At 42.6% G+C, this 12,314-nt stretch overlaps 1 protein-coding gene across 2 annotated transcripts; it reads left to right on the plus strand.

The window, feature by feature from the left end:
- The first annotated feature begins 8,042 nt into the window (after positions 1-8,042).
- ADM (adrenomedullin) lies at positions 8,043-12,045 on the plus strand. 2 transcript variants are annotated; one of them, XM_087921095.1, is made up of 4 exons: positions 8,043-8,843; positions 9,817-9,919; positions 10,218-10,373; positions 10,788-12,045. In XM_087921095.1, exons 2-4 carry the CDS (start codon positions 9,822-9,824, stop codon positions 10,984-10,986), a joined length of 453 nt encoding a protein of 150 aa, XP_087777221.1. In that variant the 5' UTR covers positions 8,043-8,843; positions 9,817-9,821; the 3' UTR covers positions 10,987-12,045. The 2 variants fall into 2 exon arrangements, with proteins under 2 accessions (XP_087777221.1, XP_026562523.1); XM_026706738.2 differs by lacking the exon at positions 8,043-8,843 and adding an exon at positions 9,040-9,184.
- Positions 12,046-12,314: the final 269 nt, after the last annotated feature.

Genomic DNA, 12,314 nt, shown 5'->3' on the forward strand with positions numbered 1-12,314 from the left:
TGACAATAAAGGTTATTATTATTATCTCTTTTATTCATTAAACATGAAATTCAGTCAACTGAATATTTAAAAATGTATAACAAATGCCAGTAACTGGTGCTAATGGTTGATACGGGTCCTGCCAGCGTCCTAATATCAACCAAGTATCTTCTTAAAATATATTATTATTATTATTATTATTATTATTATTATTATTATTATTGAATATAGATGCATATATTCTTAAAACGTTTTTAAAACACCCTTCATGTGCTGTTCAGCCAGTATATAGTTAATGGGAATTGGTATAGTTAGTTAGGAATTGGGAGCTGTCCTCTTAAGGGTAAATGTAAATGGTAAATGTAGTTAACGTATCCTGAGAAATGTAGTCTATGTCATGTGGATATATCTGTAATCCTGATTAGTCACTTGGTGGGTTGGGGGAAGTTTCTCCACTCTTGCTTGGACCCCAGCAGCATGCTGGTGCCTTACCCTTTGTTCTATCATTATCGGGATGAGAAATTACCATCTTTTTACACCATAAAGTGCAGCTATGCCGAGAATTGGACATTGAGAAGAATCTCATTGTAACTGTGAGTTATTTGAGGATGCCTGATGAACCAATAAAAAGACTTCGTATGGATGCTTTGTGGAGTTACTCTGTCTGCTTTATATTAAGAAGCAGAACAGTAAAAAGATAGTAAAGCAGAACACTTCACCTTTATAGACACGTGGGTGTAGCATTATCTATAGCAGCAGTCCCAACATCTAAAGCAGCAGTCCCAACCTTTGCAACTTGGGGCCCCGGCTGTGGGGGGAGAAGGAAAGCCGGCCATGCGAGCAGCTGGTCGGCACGCACACAGCTCAACTTGCGCAAGTATCAGGCCGGCGCGCTGTTCACATGTCCTGTTTCCAAATAGGCCACAGCCTGGGGATTGAGGATCCCTGATCTAAAGAACATGGCCGAAATTAACCATATGAGAATAAATCAAAATGGAAATGTTTAAAATAGTTTAAATAGCAATAGCTGTAGCACTTAAGACTTATAAACTGCTCCATGGTGCTTTACAGCACTCTCTGAGTGGTTTACAGTGTCAGCATAATGTCCCCAAACAATCTCATTTTACTGATCTCGGAAGGAGAGAAGGTTCAGTCAACCTTGAGCCACTCAAAATTGAGCTCCAGGCTATGGGCAGAGTTACCCTGCTGCATTCTAACCACTGTGCCACCATGGTTCTTGATAGTGAAACTAACCAAGCAGTGTTTAGAGCAGGAGTGTCAAACTCACATCGTCATGGTGGCATCAGGTGACATATCACAACTTTTTTTTCCCTTTGCTAAACCGGGCATGGGCGTGGCCAGCACATGATGCATCCAGCCTGCGGGCTACTAGTTTGACAGCCCTGATTTAGAGTATCCAGATAAAATTCAGATCTTTTCATCTTGGGCTTAAAGATTTGTACTGACATTTGTAATGTTTCTGTGGGATAAGTATGCCACAGTGCCAATACATACATTGTATACATTAGTTGGAATTACGAATGACAATTCCCTTATTTTACAAAACTTTGTGGAAATACACTTATTCAAGATCTCAAAATAATATATATATGGATGTGCCTGGAACATACTCATCTTTTTAATCAGACCATTATAAACTTAGAACTGCTAATACAAAAGTACTAATTTTCCCTAATGTAATCTTTGGAAAGCATATATTTATAAGTGTTTATAATATGTATGCATCATTACAATCAGTTTTTGCCTACAGATAGTAAAAAAAAAAAACCCACACATTTTTCAAGCCATCTGATTTATTTATTTTCATGGGGTTTAAGGGCTAAAAAGTTTTTAGTGGGGAATGTAAAGACTCTAAGTTCAACAATCACCACAGAGAAATCTGTAATTATCATTTGGTTGAAACAGAAAGGGATTGAGTAACACAAATTATGAATTATACAATACAGTTTCCCAGCAAAGAAGACAATGAACATTTTCTCCTTTAAAATGTAGGCACTATGTGGGAATTTTTTTTTTCAAACTAGCACAGCAAGGACACACTGTAATAGAATGGAAAATGCAAGTGGCACTTAAGTAGGTAATGCTTATTTATTACATTTAGCATCTGACCATGTTAGGCGGAATGGGAGACTGAAGATTTAGCAAGGTCAAAAGGCTCATAAAGTCCTTCATTTAATGCATCTAAGGAATGTACCAAAACCTACTGCAATTTACCAACGTCCTACCATTTTTGAAAAGATGAAAGCAGTTAACCTTACCTCAAGTACCTTCTCCACTCAAAACTAACAGGATGCAACTAATATTAGTCCTTTTAACAGCCTTGTAAAGAGCACATAGTGGTATTTTTCTCCTTTCTTGCCTCCCTCACAAGTGCATCTACATTCTTTTACAGTAGTTGTCTATACCCAGTTTCACATTTTAAACTCACTGTGGAAAAATGACACCATTCTGACAACTGAAATAAAATAATTTTATTCTGACTACTGGAATAAAATAATAAAATTTGCTTGAGTTGTCTTAGCATGAAATGCATTACCTTGAGAATAAGCTTCACTTCTGAATAGAATATATGACCCTGAACATAAGACACATGATAACATAGCATTAATAACCCCATTATACCTGGTTGAGAAGTTGATGACCTCCCCATTTCATCATCATCTCTTCACTAATCAGTCTAAGGGGATTTGGAAGTCTCCTGGTCTTTATAGTCCCTGACTTTAGGCCTGCAGTCCCATCATGGCTGCAGTAACGGGGAGCATAACATTTTCTTTCCTTTTCCCTTCCTTCCCTGCTCCCCAGCTCAGCCCCAGAAACCTCTCCTCTTTTCTTCCTTTCATAGACTATAGTCAACTATCTTAGTGATATTGTTTATGTTCACTTGTTGTTCAGTCACTAAGTCATGTCCAACTCTTTGCAATCGCAATCCCATAGACAGTAACATCCCAGGCTTCCCTACCTTCCACTGCCTCCCAGAGTTTGCTCAAAATAATGCTAATTGCATCAATGACACTATCTAGCCATCTCATCCTCTGCCGTCCCCTTCTCCTTTTGCCTTCAATATTTCACAACACTGAGGTCTTTTCTAATGAGTTCTCTCTTCCTGTTACATGGCCAAAGTTCTTGAGCTTCATTTACAGTCGTTTACATTATTACATTCATACATCATGATAAATAACAACTTTAAAATCCTGTATGCTTTTCACTAAGCTAAAATTTGTGGTTTTACCCAATGAACTCAACCCAAAAGGAATAAATCGTGTTTTAACCAAGGCTTCTATGGGCATGAGAGGACAAACATTCTCAGTTATTTTTAGATACCACAATGACTATTCCCCAGAAGTAATTCCTTTATTTCTTGGGGCATGACTAAACAAAGTGACACTGAACCCATAAAAAATGAAAATTATATTGGTAAAAATTCCAGTCCTCCATATTTCAACATAATTTCAAAAGTAGAATTTCTTCAAAAAATAGGACTTCTTTTGTAAGCTCACTGTTTATTTTTGTTTTGTTTTGTTTTAAAGCTATGTACTAACCATGTACTAAATTAGCACTGGAAGTTACATGATCCAATGGTTTTTGTTCATTGATATCATAAAAATTAGTAAATTCAACCTTACTCCTCTTCCTTGATGTACTCCCAAACCCACACTCTCTCTGTAGAGTTGGCAAATCCTCTGGATCCAATTTGCAGTCTAGGGCAGGGAGAGTGATGGATAGTATCAATGAGGCATCTCTTTGATTAGAGTTTGGAAATTGCCATTGATCAAAATACATGTTTGGTTTCTTGAAATCAGTGTTAGCTATGAAGCAATCGTTGGAAGAATGATGGAATAGAATTTGTTAAGTCAGTCTCCTGTTTTATTTTGGTTACCTAAGCCTTACAAGGCAACTACATTTCTTTCATTTTTCTAACTTTGTCACCAATGACAAGAAGCACAACTTGCTTGTATGTTCTATCAATTTCATATTGAATTTTATCATAGGTCATCAATCTCCTTTTTTTCTGTATCAGTGGTTGAAGCACAGATTTACCAATCATCATATTGAAAGAGTTTTCCATCAAGTCTGATATTATTTTGGTGACTGTTTTCTCTGTAGCCCAGCACTGTACTAAGAATTACAGTGGCATGTTTTGGTTTTTCCCTGTGCTACTTCTGCATCATTTGTATGTTAAATGTGCACAAACCAGTAATTTAATATGAATGGTTAGGCTGTTAGCATACTGTGTAGACAGTAAGAAAGATTAACTTGGTGGAAATATGCCAAAATAAGTTTTTAGACAAAAAGGACTGAACATCTTTTCAAGTCCAGAGCCACAAAATAATATTTCAAAACGGGTCAGGCAAGTACCTCCCTAATTCTCTGGAGTATAAAAAGAAGGATAATGTATGGAACAATACGATTCTATTGTTATAATCAATTTTATTTAGAATAGGTTTAGCTTTTCCAGGAGTTAATTTCCTGACCTGGTATACCTAATGGAGATGACACCTACTAAGCTTGTACAGACACTTAAATATTTTGATTGTGCATGCATGACCAATAGTATATATTTTTAAATTATTTTTTTGTCAATTAACCCAATATTCTGTGTTGCCACAACTATACAGAGCTATGAAAAAAATCATTGGATATAGTTTCCCAATAAAAGAGGACTATAATATAGTTACCTTGTGTGATTCAGTGTCCAGTGTGCAGTCCATATAGTTATTAAAACCTCTACACAGCCTGGGATATAACAGGTAGCTAAAATGATAACAGCATCTTTAAAGTTTATTGGGGTAATGGAAATATGGTTTCCCATTGCTTTTTTCTAGAATATTTTTAATCTACCAATGTAACTTAACACTTCATAAGCATTAACCATGTCCAACTTCTGCTTAGCTTTTTTTTCCTATGGTCAGCCAAGGTTGGCTAACTAGGGTTGTGCACAGCAAGATTGGTCATCAGGTGACTTGGAGCCTATGTATGCTTACTTTTAAGTCCTGTTAGATATATTAGCATTTAATATGGAACTGAGAGCCAGTTTGATGTAATGGTTAAGCATCAGGCTAGAAACCAGGAGAACATGAATCCTAGTCCCACTTTGGGCACAAAGCCATTCGGTGGATGTTGAGCCAGTCACTTCCTTTAGTCCTTGGAACGAGGCAATGGGAATCACTTCTAAAAAACCTTGCCAAGGAAACTGCAGGGACTTTCCAGCCAGTTCTGAGAACTGGACATGATTGAATGGGGGGAAAATGGACCTAGTATGGTAGGTCGTTCTAGATGCTGGTTAAAATTCTGGGAGTTGCAGCTCCAACACACCAGTGGATAATCTCAGGTTAGGATCCCAATTCATGAAATCCACTGGGCATCTTTGGATCAGTCATTCATGTGAAGCAGAATCTACTTCGCAGAATAATTGTGAATGTAAGAAAGCAGAATCACATGCAGTGCCTCCTACATCTTTGCATAAGGCTGCACAGAAATCTAAAATAACAAATGTTGAGTGTTCTGTTGATTTCTAATACACTTAAAATAAATAGATAACTGGTGGGTAAAATACCCTGTTAAAAGGGGGGATTCAGGGACAGAAAATTCTAACTTCATCCACTTGACAATATCATCTCTCTTCCTCTTGTGCTACATGCGATGTGGCACACCTGCCCACACCCACCTTAATTGTAGTTTCTGGTAACCAAACAATTGCTTTCCTCAGATGTAAACTAATCCAACACTGCTTTGTCATAAAAGTTAATTAAGGTTTTAAAATCTTGCACTTTTACAATCTGATCAATGTTTCATCAGAGGCAGAAATGCCATGTTGTCTCGCCTACTTTTCCTGCTTATTTCCTTCTTTTCCCACCTTCCTCCCCATTTCAGATTGTACAAAAATACAAACTAAGCCTAAATCCAGACTAAATATTCAGAAAAAGAAAAAGTATAGTAGTTATAGTTCCAAATTAAGTTAAATTTAAAATGTCTGAAATCTGCAAAAATCATTCTGCTGGATGCACTGAAAATAGCATCAATAATTTGTACAATTCTTTAATTTATCCTGATAGTTACTATTTATTGGAAACAGCTGAGATATTTCATTACGGTTTGGCTCAAAAATTTATAGGTACTTTCCTGGATTTAGAGGAACATACTTCTTAGCGGGAAGTCGGGGGTTTCCCCTTAGAAACTGCAAATATTGTACTTCTCTAAGAATCGAATCTACATCTGCCTAGTTACAATAATACTATAGTGCCTGATACTGCCAGGGATTTTCTCACTGGAAGTAAGGTTTATCTTGTTCAGTCACAAAGCACATCTTTAAATTAAGGATTAGCTATTTTTGCACCTTGTTGTCTGAGTCCTCAAATGTGTGTGATTTCATGATTATTGATGTTATTATTTGCCATCAAGTTGTTGTTGTTAGAGAATATTGGTTTATGGTCCTGTGATTTGTTTTCACGACTATCCACAGTATTCTCGCAAGTCTTCTCCAAGACCAAAGTTCAAAGGTATCAATATTCTTCCTAACCTGATTCTTGGAAATCCAACTTTTACATCCATAGAGTATCACAGCATTTGCGTCCATCAATCGTTCTATAGCTTCTACAGGTAATCTTCAACTTACAACCACAAATGAGCCTAACATTTATGTTGCTAAGCAAGACATTTATTAAGTGAGTTTTGCTCTATTTTATGACCTTTCTTGCCAGGGTTGTTAAATGAATTGTTGCAATTGTTAACTTAGTAACACGCTTGTTCAGTGAGTCTGGTTTAACCATTGACTTGGCTGTCAGGTGGCAAAAGATGATCCCAGGACACTGCAGCCGTCATAAATATGAGTCAGTTGCCAAGCAGCTGAATTTCGATCACGTGACCAAGGGGATGTTTCAAGGGTCCTGTGAAAAATGGTCACTTTTTCAGTGAAGGTATAACTTTGAAAGGCCACTAGATAATTTTTTTGTAAATTGAAGATTACCAGTATTCATATGGTTTTCTTAGTAAAAATCAGAGGAGTGGTTTACTTTCATTGCCTTCTCCCACACAGTCCCTTTGCCCTTGCCAGGGAAGTAACTGCCTGCCTCTGGCACTTTCCTACATCACTGCAACCCAATACAGAGGTCTGCTTACTTTAGCTGGGCAGTGGGATGACCTTCTCGCCTTGGGTGACCCTGTTGTAAGTAGATATACTCCTGCCATAATCCTCCTGAGGTTCTTTGGTCATCCTGCTCTGGAACACATATACACACCCAACTAGAAGCAGCACAGCAGGATTTGGGGAGGGACAAATGTGTGTAGGTGCGCTCTCTCAACTCCATATGTGTGTGCGTGCACGCCTGCCTGCCTCTGTGTATATGCACGTACACACGTATCCCTTGGGAAGTACCACTTACAAACTCCAAGGATCCAATCTGGGCAACCTTTGAAGTGCCAAGAAAAGCCACCTGACTTGAGTAGATAGTTTTGCAGATTCCCAGAACTGGGGATGGGTGGGTTGTTGATTCAGTTTGGGGCCAGCAAAAGTCACCACTGCAGGAGGAATCCAGAGTCCTAAATGGGCCAGCACTCAGATACCCAGTGACGGATTAGGGCACCAGTCCTAATCTTGCTGCCTCCCCCCTCCCCGCGCCCTTTGTACATACTGCAAAGCGAAGCCAAGCTTAGGCTACGAAGAAGTTTTGGAGGTGCCCCCTTTGGGCCTGGCGCCCTAAGTACGCGCTTCGCCTGCTTCATACACCCACGGCAGATCCCGTCCGAGCGTATTCCTGCGGTGTCAGGATTTCTTCCCGAAGGCTGCTGCCAATGGGACGCCCTCCCTTCTCGGCCCGAGTCCCCCGCTCGGCAGCCAAGGCAAGGCTCGGTCGTTCCTGGCGCCTGAACACCTCCGTTCCCGGGCCAGGATCGGCAGCCGGCTCTTCTCTCCTCCGCGCGCGATTCCCTTTTCGCAGCCACCCCAAGAGCGATCTCGATTTAAAAAAAAAAAAAAAAAGGTCCCCGGGAATTTTAAATCTATTTTCGGTTCTTGGCAAAGTCCTGGGAAACGGGAGCGGGAGGGCGAGGAGCCGGAGCGAGAGGAGCCACGGGCTCCTCTGATTTGCATAGCTTTGCACGTTCCCAGGAGGCGAGCCAGCTGGCGGGGAAGCTGCACCCGGCAGGCTACGTGTGCGAAAGAACGTCAGCTGGCGGCTGGGAAAGAGATCCCGCCGGGCGGGCGAAGGAGGTGCAGAGATAGCGGCGAAGGAAAGCTCCCGTGCAGCTGAGTAATGCGCTCTGGCTTCCTCGCGGTGCATCTCCTGCCCAGCACAAATACCTTGGTCCACGGCGCTTTTTCTCTCCATGCACACACGCGCTCACACCCATCTGCGCCTACACGCGCACGTACGCACCCAGCCCTTTTCCCCCTTCTCTCTCCCAATTCCTAAGCTTTTAAGGTTTGTTGCAGCAACTCCTGCGCACCCGTCTCGCTTGCGGGAGGAAAGCTCTTGAAACGTGTTTTTGTTTTTTTGTGTGGTTTTTTTTTCTGAAAAGCTTTTTCTCTCCTTTCGGCGTGAAGGCAGAAGAGATTTCACCCCGTCCAAGGAGCCCTTTGCCCCCAATCAACTCTCGGTTTTAGAGGCAAATGCAATTTCCCGCAATCTTTTTTCGAAAGGAGGGGGACGCTGCTAGCTGCAAGGGAAGAGTTGCTGGCGGTGGCGCGTTCCTAGCCCCGGCGGTTAAATTCAGCATCCCAGGTCCTGGAGAGCTCGGACGCTTCCCCAGGAGCTGAATCGTCTTGGCCAAAAGAATCTGAGCTGAATCTGATCTGCCCGGACCAGATTTACCTCTGGAGTTCAAGTTAGGAAGTCTCTCCTGAAGAGGTAAGTGCTGGGAGTTTCCCCACTTTCCCAAAGTCCATTAGATCTCATTTCCAATGGAGTTAAATAAAACGACTCCCTAGTTTTCAACAGCCTCCCCCACCACCACACACACCCCTTCCCTCGTGACCTTAGTAAATAGCCCCGCCCCTTCTTTACCCCCCTCCCCCCCCCTTTCCCGCCGCTGCCTATAAAAAGGGCGGGCGGCGCGTGGGGAGCCCGAGGTAACTTCAGTGGTGCAAGCGAGGTAGACGCGGAGCCGAGCAGCTTTCGGGGTTATAGCTTTACATTTAGGTTACAGGAGCATTTGTGGGAAGCCTCGCTTGGATTATCCTCCTTATCAGGTCTGCATTATTATTATTATTATAAATATTATAATTATAAATATTATTATCATCCTTATTTAAACTCTTAAGTGGGAGTTGAAGGTGCGGGCGAGGGAGAGGAGAAAAGGGAGTCGTCCAAGCGGAGCGCGTGTGCAGCGTGTGTACCGTGTGTATGTAGCGCGGCGGGTCGGAAAGCGGGCGCGAGAGACTGGGCTCCGGGCTGCCGGTCCTTGGATCGGAGCTTCCTTTGGAAGTTCAAGGGAGGAGGCGAGCCTAAAAGCAGCGCCGGTCAGAGTTGACTTGCGTTGTGCAAAGTGGGAGAGGGGAAAAGCAGCGGTGGGCAACTGGGGAGTAACTCTTACCTGGGTGCTTTTGTGGGAGGGGGGCTTCAGCCTTCAGCCTTTCTGAGCAAAGGGAAAGTGTGTCAGAGGGAGCCCTGGACGCTCTCAGTATTGATCCCGCTGTAATGAATGATTCAAGTTTAGCGTAGCCTGGAAAGGGGCTCGCTCGCTTAGGAATGGGGAGAAGGAGAGAAGGAGGCAGAGGGAGGAGAGGAGGGGCCCGCTTGGTGCACGGAGCAGCCAAGAAACTCTCCCCCCCACCTTGGTGAAGATCAGGTTTGTGTTGACCCTTTGCCCTTCTCTCCCCAGACAAGATGAAAGCCCTTTCGCTTACTCTTCTCTACCTGGGTTCCTGGTTGTTCTTCGGAGTAGATGCAACCAAGCTGGATATTGCATCAAACTTCAAAAGGAAGTAAGTAGGCACCAACAGCACTTAGACTTGCGGCTAAGACTGGTGGTAGAGAAAGACAGTCTGCCTGTAGGATCTTCCCACCATCCCTGTTCTTTCAAAGTTTGGAGCGGGGTCTTTAGGTTTGGTTGAAGATGGACTCCAGGTCCCCCACGCCACCTCTTATTCCTCCAGTCAATCAAAGGCAGCCAGTCTTTTAACAAATCACTCCTTTCTCAATGGAGGGGCAACTTGTTAGTTCTACACCACCAACATAACTCAGAATTTTTATTGGTTTTTCCTCTTTTGCCTCATTATCCAGGTGGACCACAAGGTTGCTGAGCCGAGCCAGGCGGGACCTGCCAGCTCAGGTGGCTGCTGAAAGTGTCCGTTGGAACCTGCCAAAGCAACTGGCTGATCCAAGGGTGCATTCTTTCATCCGCACCCGGGATGCAAAAGACATCCTACAGCTGCCCAGGTAATGAAGTCTTCTCACCTGAATGTTGTGACACTCAGAGCATTTGCTGGCAAAGGAAGGGTGGGAGGTTTGAGCAAGAAGGGAGAGAGCAACAAAGGAGGTGGACTTGGTTCTAACAAGGGAGGCTGTCACACCCTTAGAGATGCCTCCCCATGATGGTTGAAGGTGGGCTCCTCTGGCACATTGACTTCTGGTCTGTTAAGAAGATAGATGTCAGGTCCACAGGTGCCAAAAGGAGGTCAAGGTGCCTAAAGCTGAGAGGGGCTCGTTCCCCAAAACTGGAATCTTTAGGAAGAACCCTTCTCAGTTTGCTGCGGCTCTGCCCTGCACCTTGGTTTCTTCCCTGGATCTTGCCAGGTTGTGGTTTCTCTGTCATCCTACACTCACAATCACTTTCCTTTTCCTCTGCCTCAGCCAGGAGACCAGACGCATCCGCATCCGTACAAAGAGAGAACCGGCTTGCAAGTTGTCGATATGCGTCACTCAGGACTTAGTCAAGCGGCTCAACCAATGGACTGACAGTTCCAAGGACACCTCTGCTCCTCCCAAGCAGCTCACCATATCAGGCTATGGGCGCAGGCGGCGCTCTTTCGCTTTCTTGGTCCAAGGATAGGAGTTCACGGCCAGTTTGGTTGAGTTGGAGTCTACTGCGATGCAAATCTGCTTCCAAACTTGGAGAGGATAAAAGAGTTACTTTAGCCCCCTGATGGTGAAAAGGAGGAACGGTTAAATGCCCTCCAAGGACTCAGGCATTAGGCTACGGCAGGAACAGGTGACCAAACTCTGCACCCCTCCCTAAGTATCTTGTGGAATAAAGACTGGATGGAAGCTACAGAAGCATTCATTCGTCAAGTTAGGTGGTGATGGTGCTGCTGGTGGCTGGCTCTTCTCTACTTCGGGGTGACTGCCCCTCCCTTTCTTCCCCACATGGCATGGAATTGGCAGGTCCTTCTCTCGGGAGGGAGGGGCATCTTGATACTTGAATGGTCTGGCCTGGCAAAGTGCAATGGACTACAATGTGTGTGAGGTGATTTCTGCCTGCGATCGAGTAAGGAATGAGTGAGCGAGTGATTGCCGATGAGAGAAATCAATCCTATTTAAACAAGTGGTGTTCTGTTCTTGTATTCTTTTTAATGACAGAGATATTTTTATATTATATGTATAGACATAGATTTATTGCTTATGGGCATTATTTTTTTAATTCCCAAAATTTTGTTTCCAACTTTAGTTTTCATGGGTGATGTAAAACAGTTTTCGGGGGAGGAACAGTGCTTTTTAGAAGTGGCAGGATATGCTCTTTAGGTTAAATTTCATCATGAAGAACTCTTTTAAATATTTCACATCCACAATGTTAACCTAAGCATCTTTTCTCCAAAATAAACCCTCTTGTGTTTGGTGGAGGTGGCTTTCTTGTAAGGATCTGTAGGACTACAGCCTTTTGTTGTAATGTGTAGTTTTATGATTCAGTTATACTTTCTGTATGAAAAGTGCATTTTGTAAGCATCGAGGAGACCGATGGAAAACAAGCTACTTGTCAGGAGTGCATTGAAATGTGCATCCTGTAGTTTTCACTGTATTTATATTACTCTGTTTGCCCCATTTGATGAAGTTATACTGCCAATCTCTCTGAGACCAATATGTGAAAGAAATAATAAATCTTATTGCACAAAAATAATTCTCTGTTAATGTTTTAAGACAAGATGGGAAGGCACAAAGTTTCGTATTTATCTTTAGAATTACATGGGTCCCAAACTCCTCAGTTGCCGTAGTTTGTCATTGGCCAAGAAACCAACGTTGAGGCAGAAAGCCCCATAAATTTCAAGGTCCCGTCTCCTCCCACATGTTTCTACGTGAAGCTAAAACATGCCAGAATTTGGTCTGTTCATTTATTTATTTTATTGTATTTGTGTTACTATTTTTGGCTCCAATTAATCATAGAAC

The sequence above is a fragment of the Pseudonaja textilis genome, chromosome 1 (genome assembly GCF_049901715.1).
Source record: "Pseudonaja textilis isolate UNSWEBS1 chromosome 1, rPseTex1.2, whole genome shotgun sequence".
Classification (NCBI taxonomy): Eukaryota; Metazoa; Chordata; class Lepidosauria; order Squamata; family Elapidae; genus Pseudonaja; species Pseudonaja textilis.

Bases quoted from the DNA above. Each gene is read 5' to 3' on its own strand.
- ADM (XM_087921095.1), top strand. From the start codon at position 9,822: ATGAAAGCCCTTTCGCTTACTCTTCTCTACCTGGGTTCCTGGTTGTTC. The intron at 9,920-10,217 runs GTAAGTAGGCAC...CTCATTATCCAG, and splicing joins GCATCAAACTTCAAAAGGAA to GTGGACCACAAGGTTGCTGA. The intron at 10,374-10,787 runs GTAATGAAGTCT...CCTCTGCCTCAG, and splicing joins GACATCCTACAGCTGCCCAG to CCAGGAGACCAGACGCATCC.